Source organism: Octopus bimaculoides, chromosome 2 (genome assembly GCF_001194135.2).
Source record: "Octopus bimaculoides isolate UCB-OBI-ISO-001 chromosome 2, ASM119413v2, whole genome shotgun sequence".
Taxonomy (NCBI): Eukaryota; Metazoa; Mollusca; class Cephalopoda; order Octopoda; family Octopodidae; genus Octopus; species Octopus bimaculoides.
Window position 1 is genome coordinate 18360 of NC_068982.1, and position 21015 is coordinate 39374.

A 21015-nucleotide genomic window follows, 5' to 3' on the forward strand; every position below is an offset into this window, starting at 1 on the left:
AGTGACTCAGCAATTAGCACAAGGTCGTCAGCACAGAGGGGCTCTCAGGGGCATCCTGTCTTGAATTCCTGTGTTATTTACTGGAGGACTATGATAAATAGTGGGGAGATGAGGACTAATCCTTGGTGGACCCCTACCTCTACCTGGAATTCTTCACTGTACTCGTTGCCAACCCTCACCTTACTGAGGGCATCCCTGTACATGGCTTGCACAGCTCTCACTAACCATTCTTCAATCCCTAGTTTCCTCATTGACCACCAGATAAGGGATTGGGGAATCTTGTCAAAGACTTTCTCCATGTCAACGAAAGCCAGGTACATAAGAGTTAAATGATGATGATGATGCATTGTACTTTTTAATTGCTACAAGAAATATTTTAATTATATTCAAAAGTTAATGATATTGTTGTTGCTGATTTTGTTTTTATTGTTTTTCTTAAAATAATAACAAACAATGAAATCATTAACAAAAGTGGGAGATACAATGGTGTTGTGTCTTGCAGGTTTATACTTTGTTGATATTACACAATTATATTTCATTCATCAGCATTTTTACATCCCTTTCCTTATCCTACCAAAGCTTGGACAGCTCAGGTTTCATACAGTATCCTCTCCACATGTTCTAATATATATTTATACATAAATAAATATAGAAAACAACTTGTTATTCATCATTCATTTATACAAGCATAGTTGTGTGTGTATACATATGTATGTGTAAAAGAATTGATATGAATATAAAAATGTACCCAATATAGGAGTGGCTGTGTGGTAAGTAGCTTGCTGTATAAGCGCAGGTAAGCAGCTTGAAATGCGTGGTAAGTAGCTTGAAATATAAGGGCAAGAGTAGCTGTGTGGTAAGTAGTTTGCTTACCAACCACATGGTTCCCGGTTCAGTTTCACTGCATGGTACCTTTGGCAAGTGTCTTCTACTATAGCCTTGAGCCGACCAAAGCCTTGTGAGTGGATTTGGTAGGCGGAAACTGAAAGAAGCCCATCGTATATATGTGTGTGTGTGTGTGTGTGTATGCATGTCTGTGCTTGTCCCCCCAACATCACTTGACAACTGATGCTGGTGTGTTTACGTCCCCGTAACTTAGCGGTTCGGCAAAAGAGACTGATAGAATAAGTTTTTAGGCTTACAAAGAATAAGTCCTAGGGTCGATTTGCTCGACTAAAGGCGGTGCTCCAGCATGGCTGCAGTCAAATGACTGAAACAAGTAAAAGAAAATATATATATATTTATATAATAACAATAATCCTTGTGTTTGCATAGGTAATTACATCAACAATAAGCCACACAGAAAAGGCTAAGAGGAACAGTCAGAAGTTATTTTTAAGGGGGGGTTCTTGCTCAAGTATTTGTTTTTCCTTTTGCATGTTTTTAAAATTCTTCTTTAAACACATGTTTCCGGTGTAAAAGCCATTCTAGCACTTTTCACTTTACGCATCAAGCCACCAATATCTCCCATACACGTCCTGCGCTTCGGTGAATTTTGAATGTAATCAGTTTCATCAAATTCCCTTTGCCTTTTTGGTGAATGAGATGAAGATTCTGTGGAACTGAAGGTTGATGATTGCAAAGACATTCCTTTCACTTCTACTACATTCTTGAATGTGTGGGAGTACATGAACTTTACAATCTCATTAAGATTCTTGTTAGACCTGAGAATAAGAAATGAAATGATGAGTTGCAACCTTCTCTTTCACACATAATAAATATGCTCAACAGTGCTTTAGTAAACAATACAAACCAATATAAACAATGTATTACAAGATGTATGTATGTATGTGTATAGATTGTTTGAAGTAGTGTACAAATTCTATGCATTAAGAAAAAGGAGGTAATCAGGATTTGGCTGAAAGCTATTGATTGATTTGTTTTCACGGGCTTTGAAAGAAGGGATTTTGGGAGTGGTTATTTGAAATGTTCCAGATGTCATTTGGAATCTATATGTGTGTGTATTCCAGGGTAGTGCACAAGACTTACAAGGTGGGTATGCTCAAAACTTGCACTCAAATCCAAAGACAGGGGGAGCTCCACCCACACATCCCCATTTTATCTGGAGTCTATGAGGCCAATAAATTGTTACACCCCACCTACCTTTTTCAACCAATGCACTCAGCAATGGCCTTTGTCTCTGTGAGAAATTGTACATGCTGCAGCAGCAACTAGCTATATCTCCTAACAATAAAAATGAAGTGACATTCTCCTGATCTAATCAAGACTAATTTGAAATCATTAACAACTACTAATTATCCCATAAATTTTACCCTCACAACTTTTCTTTACATGAGAACCGGTCTTCTTACGATGACACTAATGACACTGAATGCAAGACATTAATGACCGATACCTTACATAAGTTTTTTTCTTCTGATACTTCCATAATATTTACTTCAACAATCTTCTGTAAACTTCCTTCAATGCTTCAATGTATATCATAAGAGCGAATTTAACACATAAAAGAGAAACAGACAAGTGCAAGATAAATCTTTCGGTGGCTTGATTTCTTGTCCCAATGCAATTGGTGCTAATAATGTTTAAAATCCTTTGTGGTCATTTCTAGTTTCAGTAGTTGTTCAGGTATCAGAGAAGACACTCGAGTAATCAGACAGGCTAAATACTGTGACATATGGTGGTGGCAACAACTTGATACAGGTAAAATTAAAAGAAAATTGAGTAGAAATTGAAAACTTACTTGAAAGTGTTTACGTTATAGAGTTGGTGCTGGTGAATATAATCTATAACTGGTTCTTGCAAGAGGAATTTCACGCTTTCACCACGCCGCAAGGCTCGGCTGCAATATAATTTCATAATCACAATCCTAATCCTCTTTATTAGTGCCCCCACCACCACCACCACCACCACCACCACAAGACAGAAAGAAAGAAATAAAGGAAAAGAAAAGAAAAATAAAAGACAAAGGGAAAGGTAAAGACAGATGCAAAAGAACATATAACAAACAATATATCCATGTAGAGGAATGGTGGGGGTGAGAGAGGCGGGAGGGGTATAAGGGAGTGAGAGAGGGGAAAGGGGTAGACAGGAGGGGAGAGAGAGAGGGAAGAGTAAGATGGGTAAGGGATGAGAGAAAGGGATAGAGGGGGAAGAGGACAGATGGATACAAATAATTGATTACCACAACCAGTCATAGTATGATGGCTGCAATATAATAAGAGGTATCCATTTCTTATCAGTTTGTAGTAGTCCTCTTTCTGGTATCTGATGCTGAAGAGAAATAACCACTCTGAAATACATGCATCCATTGACCTGGTTCTCCATAACAAAATACAATGAATGGATTTCCTACGGGGTTTGTATATGTGAGAAGCATATTTGAACTGGTAACAAGTTTATATTTATGTACATCATTGTTTAGCACTTCTATTTTATATAACAAACAATGTAGCCATCTAGAGGGAAGAGAGAGCGAGAGAGAGAGAAGGGTGACAGAAGGGGAAAAGAAACTGAAAGATAAACTCACCGAATCTTTGTAGAACTAATGTCATTTCGTATCCATTCTGGGACAATAAATATATTTTCCTAGCAAAAAAACAAAAACTTGATAACTTGAAGTTGAAAGAACAAATAGATGAATAATGACTGGACACACACACACACACACACATACATACAATCCAGCATCCAACCAATGTCAATATGAAAATCACATATAAGTGAAGATATATTTTGTTTGTCCATTTTTATGCCTGTTTTTCCATGTTGCCATGGCTTGAATGTGTCATTTTACATGGCTCAACATGGATTTCCTTAACCCAAATCTCATTTACAAGGGATAACTTCATCATGTCTTTGAATATTTAAAGCAAGCTATTTGTTGACAGGAGAGGGGACAACAGCAACATAACTTAAAGCTTAGATAAACACACACACACACACAAATAGCCTTTAAAGTTCATGCCATTTGTGTTGCTTTTCTATGTATGCCAAACCTGAAATCAACCCCAAAATTGCATTTATGGCTTAAATGGGATTCGACACTTCCATCTCTCCAGCATCCTCCCAACACCTGATATCTTCTTCATTGTTATTTACCTCACTGTAAACTCTATGTTATTTTGTACCAACCATTTCTGGCTTCCCACCTGTTGATGTTCCAATGCTATATTGAATACTTACAACTAGAAGATATAACACCTGAAGAGACACTAATAGTCTATATATCATTGATGGAAGATTTGGTTATTATGCTGCAGCTGGCCATCTATCATAGTAGGGTGAAATCACATAATCTGGTCATTCTGGCAGCCATAGCAGATAATTCTTGCCTGTCAACGATACAATTTTGAATGTTCTCAGGCACCACTGGTCCTTATTCAGCTCCTCTCAGGGTAAATGACACAGTATTCTGTGTTCTAATACAACCTCTACTTTAAGTGTGAGGTCAAGATTACTTTTTTAAGTATTAACACTGCTTCCAATGTTATTAATTATATAAATATATATATCGTTGCTTTTTAGGAGCCACTGGCATGTAAAAAGCACCCACTACACTCTCGGAATGGTTGGAGTTAGGAAGGGCATCCAGCTGTACAAACCTTACCAGATCAGATTGGAGCCTGGTGCAGCCTCCTCGCTTGCCAGTCCCTGGTCAAACCGTCCAACCTATGCCAGCATGGAAAGCAGATGTTAAACGATGATGATGATGATGATGTTAAACTGTCGTATGTCCAAATTTGGCCAAATGCATATTTTTCAATATTTATTTTTGCTTACAATAGCCGGTTCTTTTGGTCAAACTATCATATCTCCAGCTGCTTCAGATGCCAAGATATCAAAAATTGTCAAAGTGTAGTTCAACGTTTTTGCTATAGAATGGTGAAACTATTTTTTTGTTTTCTGAAAAAGCAAAGTTTTGGACTTATGACACTTTTGTATAATAGCAACAATATATAGGTTTGTATATTATTATACAAATAACTTTTCACCATCATCTTTGTCCTTTCTTCTTTTCTTTTTATTTCACTTCTCCCACTGTTTCTCTTCCTAGTTTCCTCCATAGGGGCTTTTATTACTCATTTTTATCTACCATAAGCAATAAACATCTCAGCTTTCAGCTCAATGGTTTCCCATCATTGACACTACATATATATTAATGAGATTATAATCTACTGAAACTACTCCATAAATCTGAGGATGCTGATAACAAAATGAAACCCTAACCCCTATCTCACTAAAGTAATTGGTGAATAAGCATCGCTTCTTCGATTCACATTTATTTTCATTTTTTTCCTGTTAACCGAATCTTTGCATTCTTCTCTGCAGCAGTCTAATTTCATAACTAAAAAAGTCCTGGAGGACAAGGCACAGACAGGAGAGTTATGGGCCATTGGTAATGTTATATACGATGCATCCAATGTGCTTTTGAAACAATTGTAGGGTCCAATAATCGTTTCCATCCCTTTTACCTACAGACTTGGTTATTGCATTATAAGCAACATTTGTAGCTTTCAAAATGGAATTGTATTGCATCTGCCATGTTATTGGAATTTTTTGTCTAATCTTGATAAGGAATGACCCATTAATTAATTAGTTTTATTGATCAATTATCAAGTCATCAGTGTTCTCTATAGAAGCTGTGTTTATGTTGAAGACTAATAAACTGTGTTTCACCACAGCTATTCAACTAAAATTCTTCAAGGCAGTACTCCAGCATGGCCACAGTCTGATGAGTGAAAAAAGTAAAAGGAAAAAGATAAAAGGTACGTATATATATATTTGAGATGGGCTTCTTTCAGTTTCTGTTGTCCAAATTCACTTACAATACTTTGGTTGGCCAAGAGCTATGGTAGAAAACACTTGTCCAAGATGTTGTACAGTGGAACTGAACCTGAAGCCATGTGCTTGCAAAGTGAACTTCTTAACCACACGGCCATGTCTATACACACACACACACACACACACACACACACATATCCTCATCATCTAACATCCATGCTCCATGCTGGCATACACTGAAGAATGGATCCAAGGACAGCAAAGTGTCCACTGTCTGCTTTCATCTGGTTTCTATGTTCGGATGGCTTTCTTAGTGCCAACCAGTTCACAGCATAGACTCGGTGCTTTTTCTATGCTACTGGTGCTACTGGTGAGGTTGTCATCCAGACACACACAGATGAAACCAGTTATTTGAAGTAAATTAAATATTACACCTGTTTTTGTCTCTTTAATTTGTCTTCAAGGGCTACAATAATTATATAAACGTTTGCACATTTTACCAATTTGTGTGTGTGTTTATGTTTATTTATTTTTTATTTTAGACATTTATATTTTTGATTTTTTTTTTTACAATGGGAGGATTTGAATTTCAGAATGAAGATCTATGAAACAGTATCAGTTTATAGTGTTATTTTTATATGTATCAGAAGAAAGAAGGTGCCATCTAATATGAGTGATTGTACCTGAACAACATAACACTGCCGCCGCCACCACTCACAACACCACTACCAGCAGCAACAACAACAACAACACTGCCACCACCAACACCATCACCATTAAAAAACAAATTCAAGCAAAACATTTACCTGGTATTTGTTTAACATATCATTTTCATAAATGAACTTTCTTGGGTCTGAGTTCTCTCGAGTGATACAAACAAGACCATATTTGGAAAGTATTTTCTCCAGCTAAGAAAACAGAATGAAAAGAATATAAGAAACTGCAATACATGAATGTATATTAAAAAAATCAAAAGTTATGAAACCATAACAACTCCAAAATGTCACAGTGGTTTGTTAATAAAATTTAGTTCTACCTTTATTTTCACAGTCACAAATTTACAGGTATGTAAACTTGTGTAATAAGAGAAGTATTTAACTAAGAACGACTTGTTGTACTTGGCATTCGTTGGTCTAGAGAAAGTCTGTGACAGAGTACCCCACTCTGTTATACGGTGGTCGCAGAGAAAGCTAGGGGTAGATGAATGGCTTGTGAAAGTGGTGCAGGCCATGTACAGGGGTGCTGTTATTAAGGTAAGAGTTGGCCATGGCTACAGTGATGAATTTAGTGTACAGGTAGGTGTTCACCAAGGCTTAGTTCTCAGACCCCCTCCCTATTCATCATCATCCTCTAAGCCATAACAGAAGAATTTTATACTGGAAGACCATGAGAACTACTATATGTTAATGATCTGGCCCTCATATCAGAATCTGTAACAGAACTAGAAAAGAAATTCCAGGTGTGGAAACAGAACCTGAAATCAAAGGGTCTTAAAGTTAACTTAGCAAAAACCAAGGTTCTTGTAAGAAAGAAATTGGACAGGACCCTTCACCTTTCAGGTAAATGGCTCTGCTAGATATGTAGGAAAGGTATGGGCAGAAATTCCATTTGGTGCACCCAGTGCAAGCTATGGACACACAAGAAGTGCAGTGGAATAGAAGTTAATAGAAAAAGCAATGCTTGTGTGTGAAAGATGTATGAGAGCCATAAAGACCACAGATACATGGGAAACTGATTTCTTTAAATGTCCCAAATTTCTGCTACCTAGGTGATCTAATTAGCAGTGGAAGAGGATATACAGAAAGTATAATTGCTAGAATAAGAATAGGATGGAGAAGTTGAAATAGTTTTTACCTGTTTATACTCTGCTGGATATGCAATGTCAGTGTAAATGTGCAACAAAGTACTTGAGTACTGAGAGGAAAGTCAGGTGGAAGTGGAATTGTATACAGTGTGCAAGAGAGGAAAGTCAGGTGTTGATATGGTCACATGATGCAGATGGATGAGGTCAGTTGTATAAAGAAGTACCGATCAATTTAAGTGGAGGGAAGCTTTAGAAGAGGGAGACCCCCCAGAAAGACAGGGGGCAAAATAGTAAAGCTTGATCTCAAAACCCAGAGCCTTACAAAGGAGATGGAAGATGACTGAGATATGTGGCACCCACCACAACAGCATTCCTATCCTAAAATCAAGGTAACATGTCACAAGTAACCAGTATGCTGAGCCAAACTGAGCCAAAACAGACTATGGAACCCATTGCAGCCCTTGACAAGTGACCAAGACCTTTGGAGATCTGCTGTGCTTGAGAAGACCCGGCAAGCCAAGGGAGACCATAATCGTGACTGATGCCAGTGTCACATGACTGGCCCATTAAAAATCATCCTTCAATCATCAGGCAACATGCTGTGCTGGTGAAGACCCATTGAACAGAGTGAAATCATAGTTGTGGCCGATGCCAGTGCCAGTGGCAAATAAAAAACACCATCTGAGCATGCCCAATGCCAGTGCCACCTGACTGACACCCATGCATGTGGCAAATAAAAGGCACCATTTGAGTGTGGCTAATGACAGTACCACCTGACTGGCTCCCATGCCAGTGGCATGTAAAAAGCACCCGCTACACTTTCGGAGTGGTTGGCATTAGGAAGGGCATCCAGCTGTAGAAACCTTGCCAAATCAGATTGGAGCCTAGTGCAGCCTCCCAGCTTGCCAGTCCTCAGTCAAACCATCCAACCCATGCTAGTGTAGATAGCAGACATTAAACAATGAAGATGATGATGATGATGATATATATATATATATATATACCCTAGCACCTGCCACCATCCCTCTCCTGCTCTTGCTCCCTCTCTCTCTCTCTACGTAACTATCTCCCTCCTCTTTAGCAGTACACCTGTTTCTGCCCTCATTCATGTTAACACACACTCCCTCTCTCTTTCCCTCTCTTTGGCTGGGTAACCAGGTTCCTCCTCTGCAGCAAGACATCTGTTTCTGTCCTCCTCCAATGCCCCCCCTCTCAAAGATGCCTTGTCTTGCAAAGTTACTTGGTGACCCGGTCAGTGCTAGTGCTACTTAAAATGCATCCAGTTCACTTCTGTAAAGTGGTTGGCATTTGGAAGGGCATCCAGCTGTAAAAACCATGCCAAAACTGCCCCCCACCTGTGCAAGTGCCATGTAAAAGGCACTCAGCCCACTCTGCAGAGTGGTTGGTGTTAGAAGGGGCATCCAGCCATAAAAAATCCCTGCCAAAACAGACACAGACGCATGGCACAGGCTCCTGCCTGGCCAGCTCCTGTCAAACTGTCCAACCCATACCAGCATGGAAGGAGGACGTTAAATGATGGTGATGATGATGATGATGTATTACCTATGCATATATAATACATACACACATGTATTACATCTACCTATGTAATACATGTATAGAGCTACATTGTAAAAGGTGAAAAACATCCTGAAACCAATACATCATCATCAGAATCTCTAAAAGCCATCCAAGTGTCTGGCTATTGAGACTCTGTTAGCCTGTATGTCTTGTGTTAGAACAACACACAGGACCACTTAACAACCAAATAACTTCAAGATCCTTGCTTCCAAAAGGGAATTATTCCATTTTCTTTTAAAAGTTTTAAAATTTCTTTTTGTGTCAACAACAAACACTTTTCATAGGTAAGAATAAAGTCTCTAAAATGCAGTTGGAAATTCCAAGGATTGTTTTGGTCTAATGGTAGAAACGTCTGTCATGTCTACAGGAGACATGTGTTTGAGTCCCATGAGCAGCTTTTGACTTCTTCTATCCAAAATGGATTTCCAACCTAATATTTATATGGTATCAGTTATAGCTTTATATGTACTTTGAGGTCCAACAGAAAAAAATGAAGTGACTGCATGGTAAGAAGTTTGCTTCTCAGCCACATAGTTCTGGGTTCAGTCCCACTGTGTAACACCTTGGACAAGAGTCTTCTATTATAGCCTCAGGCTGAACAAAGCCTTGTAAGTGGATCTGATAAACAAGAATTGAAAGAAACTCGTCATATATATTTATATATACATCTGTGTATGTGTCTTTATTTCTGACAACCAGTGTTGGTATGTTTACGCCCCTGTAACCTAGTGGTTCAGCAAACGGAACTGATAGAATAAACACTAGTCTTAACCCTTTCGAGACCAACCCAGCTGAAACTGGCTCAGGCTCTGAGTACAAATGTCTTGTTTTCAAAAGTTCTGAATTAAAATCTTCCACCAAACCTTAGTCACAATTTATGTTCTTAACACCAGCTTAATGACAACTAAGTTATTTTACTAAATTCTTTCTAATATTCAAAATTAATTTAAAGAAACACTGAGCATCTCAAAAGAAATCTGATAATGAAAGGGTTAAATTAGTACTGGGGTCAATTCGTTCAACTAAAATACTTCAGGGCAGTGCCCCAGCATGGCCACAGTCTAATGACTAAAACAAGTAAAAGACAAAAGGTTATGTTCTCTTGAAAGTTTTTAAAATCTTTTAAACATTCAAAAAAAGAGAAAAATAGAAATTATATATTTTTCTAAATAATTATTTTTTGATTATGTGACCTCGTTAGCTTCAGTTGTTTCTGAGATATGCAAAGTAAACATTCAAATAAAGAAACATCATAAAAGCAGTGGCACTTAATATTTTGGAAGATGTATATGTTAGAAGAGGAGAGAATAATGGTCAAGTAAAGAAATATGAAACTAAAATAGAATGAGTAAAACACACATCTTCATCTTTCCAAAGTCCTGGTTTTGCAAAGGATTCTAAAAGATCAGCACCACAGAGCAGCTTGATTTGGAGAGTTGGCTGTGTAAAACACAAGTTCTGCAGAGTCATTCGTGTGCCATCAACTTCATCTGAAATGCAAAATTCAACAAAACAATTCTCTTAGATCGGATGATATATACTATCTCAGATGTTACAGTTTCTCAATCTACTGAGAAATAACTAAATTAGACCTGTTTATATATACATAGCTTGCATATAATAGCTTGGATGATATATATCATCCAAGCTATTGTATATATATATATATATATATATATATATATATATATATATAATAGCTCAGATGGTATATAATACCAATTAGCCTTCTAAAATAATAAATATTTATGTTAGAGCCATACAAGACATGTACAGGGATGCGGTCAGTAGGCTATGAGTACAACGACAAATTTGGTGTACAAGTAGGGATTCACCAGGACCCAGTTCTCAGTCCCCTTTTATTCATCATAGTCCTCCAGGCCATAACAGAGGAATTTAAAACTGGTTGTCCCTAGGAAATACTATATGCTGATAACCTCACTCTTAACATAGAATTTGTAATGGAGTCAGAGAAGAAATCCAGGGATGAAAGCAAAACTTGGAATCAAAGAGCCTTAAAGTTAATCTAGCAAAGACCAAAGTTTCTGTGAGCCAAAAAGCAGATAAGACCATCTTTCTGTCAGGTAATTGGCTCAGTTCCATTCATTGCACCCAGGGCAAGCTATGGACACTTAAGAAGTGGAATCACATGCTGGTTAACAGAAGAAGTTGTATTTGTATGCGGCAGATGTACAGGAACAATATGTGACAAGGACACACAGGAATTAGATACTCAAATTCCTAGGAGACTCCATTGAGGTTGTAGATAGTTTCTGTTACCTAGGTGACCAAATCAACAGAGAAGGAGAATGTTCTGAAAGTATTGTTGCTAGAATAGGAACAGTATGTAAGAAGTTCAGAGAGCTATTATGTCTGTTGACAACAAAAGGACTCTCTCTCTCTCTCTCTCTCTCTCAGAGTGGAAGGCTTCGATACGAACTGCTCCATGGTCGTGAGATATGGGCTCTGAATTCAGAAGAAATGCACAGACCAGAGAAAAATGAAGCTAGTCAACAAATGTGCAAAATCCATGTGCATATACGATGAAGTGCAAATGTGCCCAGAGAAAAAGTTGGACATAAGAGGAATCAGATGTAGAATGCTAGGGAGAGACTACGATGATTTGGACATGTGATACATATGAATGAAGACAGCTGTATAAAGAAGTAGCAATTGCTTAGATTGGGTGGAATCTGTAGAAGAGGGAAATCCAAGAATACATGGGATGAAGCAATGAGGGCCAATCTCAAGATATTGGGCCTCACAGGGATGACAATGGACTGAGATGTCTGCTGATATGAGATTCTTGAAAAAGATCCTCTCACCTCAGCAAAACTGAGTTCTGAAAGTGCTTCATATTTCACCCACATGTAACATTAATTAACATGCCCTACACCAATGAACCAATTTACATCTCTTCTTCATGCACTCTGCTTTTCTCTCCCCAACCATTCCTACAGCCAAACACTGCTCTGTCAACTCTATCATTACTCTTGCGTCTCTTCCCTATAAACTCATAATTCATCACTCACTGCATTCTCCCTTTTGCACTCTCATGAACTCCCTACCCATGCACCCACAACAACTCCTTACCGTTCCATTTATATTCACATACCTTGAGAGTATGGCCCTGGCACATCACCACCATCTCTCTCTCTCTCTCTCTCTCTCTCTCCCTCTCTCCTTCTCTCTCTCTTTCTCCCTCTCTCTTTCTCTGACTGGGATATCCATATATCTTCTCTACAGCAAGACACCTGTTTCTGTCCCTCTACCATAGTGTAACCTTTCATCACCTGTCACAAATCCACGTCCTTCAACACCACTCCCCCTCTCAGTTGAGGGATCTTTGTCTTGCAAGTTACGTGGTGACCTCACCAGTGCTGGTGCATGGACCCAACACACACTAGCATGGGAGATAGACATTAAATGATGATAATAACAATGATGATGATGATGATGATGATGATGATGATGATGATGATATGTGTGTATAACAGTTAAACTTCTGTACAACATAGTCTTGTAAATTTCTGCCAATGCTTTGATTGAATCACAACGGGACCAAAGTCCAAGCTGATGGTCGCAAGACAATCTTGATAAACTCACCTGTAGCAATTGATCATTTTGGTTCATTTTATTTGGAGAATTACAAACCTTTTCACAATACAAACCCAAATATTGCCTCAACAGCATATCACATAAGGAATTACAGCTTTCTTCCACAACATATGGCAAGAGAAAAACCTTTCCTTGGATAGAACATCAGGATGAACACAGTGCAGCAGCAGTAGTAGCAGCAGCAAGCTATCAGTTGCAAAACTACCCTGTTATTTGTGAGAGATGCAAAATCTCCACTAAAACACACCTGTTCTTGTCTCCAGGTAATTAATGTAATTGTCTTCTTCTATGTTTCACTTTTTTGTTTTTTTTAAAGCAGATTCACATCCAATGCACTTCCGTTTGTTGTATTTGGTCAGCATGAGATAAATTGTGTTGGCCAATCAAGATCTTCTCCAGGAGAATCTGAAGTCAGAATCTGCAGGAGAATCGAACTTTTTCTAGAAAATAGTTATTTTTAGTGTTCTCTCTCTAATTGTTTTGTCTGTAAAGAAACATCATTAGGGCCCGACATAAAAAAAAAAACATAAAAAACAAATCACTAAGAAACTGTACTTATCATCATCATCATCATCATCATCATCATCAACGTCCATTTCCCATGCTGGTATGGGTCGGAGAGTTTGACAGGGGCTGGCCAGGCAAGAAGCTGCACCAGGCTCCATTGTCCATTTTAGTATGGTTTCTGCAGCTGGATTCCCTTCCTAACACCAACTTTATAGATAAGATACTGGTGCTTCTTATGTAGCACCAGCACTGACAGGGTTACCAAGTACCTTGCATGATCAAAAGAGCAAAAGTTCCTCTGCTGGAAGGGGGACAGTTGTCGCAGGATGGCTGTGTGGTCAGGCTGTGCCATTCATAACGAGATGGCTTTGGATTCAGTTTTATATGGGGCAACAAGGTTCAGATCTTGCCTCTGGAAGGCCTGCAAAAGTGACAGTTCCTATTCTTGGATTAGTAGATTTAATCCATAGCTAAGTTTAACATCCGCCCCTGGGTGCCTTTATTGGGTTCTACACTGTTGCAAGCATTGATGTCTGCTACGCAATTTACGGATAACTTTCTCATTTCTTTGCACCTTTCAATCTCAGACACCTTCCTCTTCTTCTCAGTTGTACCAAAAAGCAAACAAGACACTTTAATCCCTTGAGTCTAACTTTCTCCTCCACCTGGGCTTTTGAGCAAAAAAAATAAATAGATGCATACACAAATCAAAAGCAATGATTGGAGGTAAACTAATGGATGGAATCACAAAAAAAAATTCAGGTGAATAACAATAATGAGCCCATCTCCCGAATCACTACCTTCCTCATCATATTCTCCAGTCTCATTGTCCAAATCACACTATTTGTTCACCCGAATCACTACCTTCCTCATCACATTCTCCAGTCTCATTGTCCAAATCACTCTCATTGCCTGCCTAAGGGTAGACTCTTCAACTGAAGAATAAACATCATCAATAATTTCCTCATCTGTAAAGAATCTAGGCCTTGCTCATTTACCAGATGAAGTGCTGGGTTCATCCCATGCTCATGTAATTGTAAATAAATCTTCTTTTTTTATATATTTTCGATTAAAAACGAAAATAAACAACAGCTATGGGGTAAACCATTAAAAGTGAGTCACAAACACACTTGACTACAAAAGCTGCAACAAGATCTCTTGTCTATTTTTAGCATATCTTTCTTCTCTATGTGTGTGTGTGGTTCATTATAACTTTATTGAGAATCTGGTAGAAATTATGTTTTGGCTATTCTCGCTATACCAGGAACGACAACACAATATAGAGTTAAGATATGACACTCTGAATGTGTATATAATTTAAAGAATTTTTTTTTTTTCTGAATGAGTCCATTTGAGGAATATATCCGGCATCCCAAGTGTGCTTGTTTGCACATGTATAACCAATTAATGTTGTATTTAGGTGATTTACAATATATGAAGTGAAGGTTTGGCTCACAATCATAATGGTGTGGGTTCAATTCGTGGATCAGATGGCACAGTGTGTCCTTGAACAAGGTGCTTAATATCACATTGCTCCAGTCTACTAAGATGACAATGAGTACAAACAATGTTGGTGCAGCTCCCTCCAGCCATGACATTCTCTATGGGCCATTGGATCATATCATAAGATAACAAATTGAGAGAACGCCTATGTCTGCTCACAACTATATAGGTACCTTCAACAATTTGTTAGAGTACAGTCTCTTATTACCAAATCGTACTCATTCAAGAGTGACAAATGGTTCTCTCTTGAAGCTGAATTTAAACATCATATAAAATCCAACATTTTTTATCCATTTCTGGTGTAGAATCTGGTAGTTTTCCATATAGAGAAGTATTTGAGGCAAGCTTCTCTGTAGATTTTACCTTCAACATAATACAGGACAATGATTGAAAAGGCATTCTAAGAATTGCACTCAGTGACAGTGCCATTGGAAATCAGTATTACCTAGAGTTTACTCTACATCTACATCTATACAAGCTATGCCTGCTTCTACGTCTCACATCTGCTATTTATGAAAACACCACTACCTCCACCCCCTTACATCCTCATATTCTAACAGTCTGTAAACATTAGTGGTTTTGTAAAGATTATTGGTAGGAAGAATTTAAAGTCCACTGACATTATTAGTCTGCTGTTCTAAATAAACTTTAGTAAAACAAATTTAAAGTGTTGACAAAAGATTCTGCATAATTTGTAGAAACGCTTCTGAAAAACAAAAAAAAAGGATTGATTTAAAAGTTATTACTGTTAAAATCCTATTCAGATAGTTCTTACCTTTCGAAACATTTTTTAAAGATATATTAGCATTGCTGTCAACTGTACGTAGTTTGGAACTATGATGCTCCAAGACATGGAGAGTCTCTGTCCATTTGTCTTGTTCACTTTCCCATGTGTCTAACCTAACATGGATAGAAATGTGAAGAAAGAAAGAAGAAAAATATGAAAAGACAAAAAAAGACTAAATAAAGAATAACAAAAAGAATACAAGAGACAACAAAAGAATGAAAAAAAAAACAAAAAGTTATTTTGGTTAGTTTGGAATTAATATTGGATCTTTAGTGAAAATGGTAAAACAAAAACCACGCAGTGAGGTCAGGTCAGGTAAAGGGAAAGGACATGCACTGTTGCGGTGCATTGCTGCATTCACCATTTGTCGATATATTCTGGGGGTTCTTCTGGGCAACCTGAATCCCAGTTCTGTTCCCACAAGATACCTCGTCTGACATGACCAGGTGCCATATGGTCAGCCATCAACCCAACCAAACCCTCACTGAAGAGAACATGGTAAGTAGGGTCTCTAACTCAGAAAATCAAGCAACTTGGCCAAACAGTCTGAGATGGCACTCTCAAATCATACAAGTAACAGGGTGCATCCCAGTTTCTGAGCAGAATTGTTGGTAAGATACAAAATCCAACAAATGGTAACCTATAATCCTGTGGAGTCTCCAAGTACCAAAGGAGTTGAAGCAGCTCCTAAGGGCCTTGGACAGTGTCCAAGTCTCACAACTATAGAGCAGAGGACAAGAGACATAAAGGTCTGAACTGTTGTTCCTCTGCACAGATATTGCTGGTGCCCAACATCCTTGATCAATGAGTCCACAACTGCACCAGCTCATCTAAGTGGTTGTAGGACTTCAGATTCGCAGTTGATGCCTCTATGAATCTTGCTGCCAGAATAAGTGTACCAGATAATGTTTTGATTGTTCTGTTTAGATTTAAGCTTATTTATTCTATTTTGCCAAGACCTAAATCAAGCAGGTGATGACATAAACTGCAATCCCTCTGACTTACCGAATATGATCAACAATAGAAGTGGATGGCAACACAGTCACGTACAAGTTCATACAAGCAGTGTGACCAGATGAGGACAATGAATGATGAGACTAAATAGTTCAAAGAATATATGTATGGGCTGAATGGTTTCAGACTGAAGAGAGTCTCATCAATCTCTTTGGTGCTTCCATATCAGCCAATTTCTATTGCATACGTTTGCTGCATTGCTCAAGATTAGCATGTGTGGATTGTTGGCATTGTCATCATCATCATCATCATCATCATCATCATTGCTTAATGTCTGTGTTCCATATTGGTATGGACTGGACAGTTTGATGGGAAACAAATCAGAGGATTGCCTCAAGCTCCGATGTCTGCTTTAGCATAGCTTCTCCATCAACACCCTCTACAGAATGTTCTGGGTGTTTTTTCCATGACAGTGGCTCTAGTGAGGTCAGCAGGTAACTTGCCAGACAAGAGCCCTCAACTGAGTGGAGGTGTAGTATTGAGGGAAGTAGCTTTACACCAGATGTTGAGAGGTTAAAGTATGATAAAGGGACAAGTGCAGATGTCTTGCTGCAGAGGAGACAAATGGCTTCCCCAGTTGGCAAGAGAGCAAAGAGACAGTGAGGTAGAAGGTGAATAGAATAAGGATTCAAAGTCAGAAGGTTTGTGAGAGTGTGAGAAGAAAGAGACAAAGGGTTGGAGATGAGGTAAATGTGGTCTTGGTGAGTGGGAAGACCAGGGTGGGGTGGGGTTAAATTATGAGTGTGTCAAGGAGGAAGAGGAGGAGGTAATAAGTAGCAGTAATAAGCAGACGATATAAAGTGTTGGGGGATAATTTAGAGCACTTATGCTCTAGTTAGAAGATTGATAGAAGGGTGGGTATTAGAAGATAAATTATGGGGGAAGGTTCACTGGACTTCATTTTTTCTGACCAAATCTTCTCAAGTACAACATATGGACAAAATCATGTCAGTCCATTGTTATCTCATCCCTGAGGCTCAACATCTGCAGGTCAACCTCAACTACTTCATCCCATGTCGTTCTGGATCTCCTTTTCCTATAAGTTCTATCTACATTTAGTAATTACCACTTCTTTATGCAGCTGTCCACACCTTTGCACTTTCTTGTATGTGCACACTGACATTGCACATCCAGTGCAGCTGACTTCATTTCTTCCTAGCATTTGCATATCCTCTCCATTCACAGCCTACCTTTCATGGTCATGGAGCATTGCTGTTCATACATGACAACATTCAAAATAGAGTTAGTTTTTTCATTGTATCCAGAGTAGGGAGGTGTGGTAAGAAGTTTGTTTCTCAACTGCATAGTTCTGGGTTCAGTCCCACAGCGTAGCATCTTGGACAAGAGTCTTCTACTATAACCTGGAGCCAGCCAAAGCCTTGTGAGTGGATTTGGTAGACAGAAGTTGAAAGAAGCCCATCGTGTGTGTGTGTGTGTGTGTGTGTGTGTGTGTGTGTGTGTGTGTGTGTGTCTATGTTTGTCCCCCCCCCCACCACCATTACTCAACAACCAGTGCTGGTGTGTTTATGTTCCCATAATTTAGCAGTTTGGTAAAAGACATCAAGAGAATAAGTACCAGGCTTTTAAGAAGAAGCGCTGGGGCCAATCCATTCGACTAAAATTCTTTAAGGCGGTGCCCCAGCATGGCTACAGTTTAATGACTGAAACAAGTAAAAGATAAAATAAACTGTTTAAAACTTTCATCAATTTGGAAACGAGCTTTCCCATTTATGATCTAATCAGCATTTTCTGTAAACTATGAACTTCTATTTTCTTGGTTTGTCAACGAACAACAAAAGGTAGGCAGACTAATCTGTCAAATAAATATCACTTTGCCGCAACAAACCATCAAATTGACATTCTAAAACACACAAATACATATGGACGTTCCCATAACATATATCACAGTATTTCGTTTTGCAACCCTTGCAATACTAGCAAGAATATTCAAGGTTTATAAGTTAATACTGTGTCTTACATTTCATGTTAGCAGAGTGATATTCTCACGCTAGTTTATTTCTATGGAATTCAAAGCCAACACTGCAAGTTACAATGTTGCATTGTGTTACACCCCTAAACTAAGTGGGTGTTTTAAGCATTCAGGAATATTTAATGGATTGGATTTGGTGCTGATTCGTGAAATATCAATATATATCCATTACCTATTTTTTCTATCTATGATTGCATTGTTTACATAGACAGATTCATATACAAAATTCTGTAACTTACAGTGGTAGCCTTTGAATTCTTTAGAAAATCTATTGGGATATACTTAAAAGTGATTCTATCATTCACCATGATCAGTAATATTTTTTTAAGTCTACTGAAGCAGTATTTTACAGTTGGATACTGTTCGAGTCATTTTAGTTACATCTCAGAACACATAGGTATACAGGTCACCTATCTTAAAACTAGGATGCAAGCAGTAAATGATATATATTAATATATTTAACTTGGTATCATGTAATCGAAGCTTGTTTCTTTTTTATCATGGTTAGTGTTTGTAATGTTATAGTTCTTAATCTGTATTCACAAACACGTTTATATAAACTTTGTCCTCAAGATTAGGTCTGGTTCAAAGAGTTATCCTGCTAGACCCCTATTCCAGGTAACATAATCCATAGATTAAACAGATACCAAAATGAACAGAACGTATCAAGTGTCAGGAATTATTATGAACCACAGAGAACAACACAGCAAGAAAACTTCCTGCTTCACATTCGGGAAGACCACCATTTACAAGTGTGACGAGTTCCTAATCATGCACAGTTAACAGAGTAGTGCAAGGGAGATAACTTGCGATCATGAAGAAACAGAACTTACTAGAACATCGCCTAAAGATCTGCTGTGCTCTGTGGATGAATTCTTTTTCTATTTCAAAACTTTATTCTGAACCCAAATGCTGCTGTGTAATTACTGTTGCATTAGTATACCAACAAAATTGAAATAAAGCAATAATTATAATTATTTCTATTGTTATTCCTTTCAACTTCCTACATGTGTTTCATTGGTTGGCAATGTGAAGTTCTGACTCTTTTTTTAAAGTTATTCTTCATCCAACAGAGATTTAACAGTGGCAGTGCATATCAATTCTCTTCTCACTATCATCACCACTAAAGCACAAGACTTTAGATTTGAAGGCAAGATGTCATTAGCACAGTGAGAAAAAGGCTTAGTGGCATTTTGTCCATCTTTACATTCTGAGGTCAAAGTCCACCAAGGTCGACTTTGTCATTGGTTTCAATGTAATCAGCTTACCTCTGCCCCCAAGATTACTGGCATTGAGCTAAAATTTAAAACTAATATATAACAACTGGTACTAATTTTCTAAATCCCACTGGAAAATAAGAAATGAAAAAATTCAAAAGTGACACCAGCCAAAATTGAACTCAGAATGTTGTAGGGGAAAATTGATCACTGCAGTGCACTTAGACTGCTGCTCTACTTCTGCCATATCACCACCCTCAATAAAGAGAATATTGGAGAGAAAAAATAGAAAATCTAAATGAAATTTCTTATACTGATACCTGACCCAGTCCATTGATTCTAATGCTAACTGAACCATTTCACAGCGATGAGAAGCTTTCTCCAACCCCTGAAAGAGAAATTTTACAGTCATTAGGTAGAAGCTTTTGTATATGTGTGATTGGGTGTGCATACGTTTTACACAATCATCATAATCATAATCACCACCACCACTGCTACCATCGTCGTCACTGCCACCACCACCACCACTACTACCATCATCATCATCATCATTATCATGGTCACCATTTAATGTTCGCTCTGCTATGTTTGCATGGTCAGACAAAATAACTTGAGGCAGATTTTTCCACTGCCATATGTCCTTCCTGTCACCAATCCTTGCCTGCTGTTTCCAAGAAAGGTAATAGTTTTCAGAGTCCTTTGAATACAAACAGCACAAAGGCTGCGCATGACTTCACAGAGGATTAGAAATGAAAGACATTCACCTGTATTTGATGGTGACATTCATTTAAAACAAGGACATAATCCAAACACAATAGGACACAGACACACACACACACACACACACACAAAGGGATCTTTCTGTTTCTATCTACCAAATCTACTTGCAAAGCTTTTGTTGTTAGGTTGGTACAGGGATATAGTAAAAAACACTTGCCCAAGATGGATAGTGGAATTGAACCTGAAACCACATGGGTAGGAATCAAATTTCTCAACTGCACAGTCATGCCTGTGCATAGCTATGTCATATATATATATATATATATATATATATATCATCATCATCATCATCATCATCATCATCGTTTAACGTCCGCTTTCCATGCTAGCATGGGTTGGACGATTTGACTGAGGACTGGTGAAACCGGATGGCAACACCAGGCTCCAATCTAATTTGGCAGAGTTTCTACAGTTGGATGCCCTTCCTAACGCCAACCACTCAGAGAGTGTAGTGGGCGCTTTTACGTGTCAC

General features: G+C 38.3%; 1 protein-coding gene across 3 annotated transcripts in view; it reads right to left on the reverse strand.

The window, feature by feature from the left end:
* Positions 1 to 397: 397 nt before the first annotated feature.
* LOC106870756 (nicotinamide/nicotinic acid mononucleotide adenylyltransferase 1) overlaps positions 398 to 21015 on the reverse strand; it is a 38951-nt gene continuing 18333 nt past the window's right edge. For all 3 annotated transcript variants that reach the window (XM_052975170.1, XM_014916952.2, XM_014916951.2), the window contains 7 exons: positions 20084 to 20151; positions 15531 to 15655; positions 10487 to 10617; positions 6549 to 6650; positions 3488 to 3546; positions 2702 to 2800; positions 398 to 1664 (listed from right to left, as the gene is read on the reverse strand). In XM_052975170.1, coding sequence (XP_052831130.1) covers positions 1397 to 1664; positions 2702 to 2800; positions 3488 to 3546; positions 6549 to 6650; positions 10487 to 10617; positions 15531 to 15655; positions 20084 to 20151 — 852 coding nt within the window. In that variant the 3' untranslated portion in view covers positions 398 to 1396. The remainder of the gene's footprint in view (positions 1665 to 2701; positions 2801 to 3487; positions 3547 to 6548; positions 6651 to 10486; positions 10618 to 15530; positions 15656 to 20083; positions 20152 to 21015) is intronic.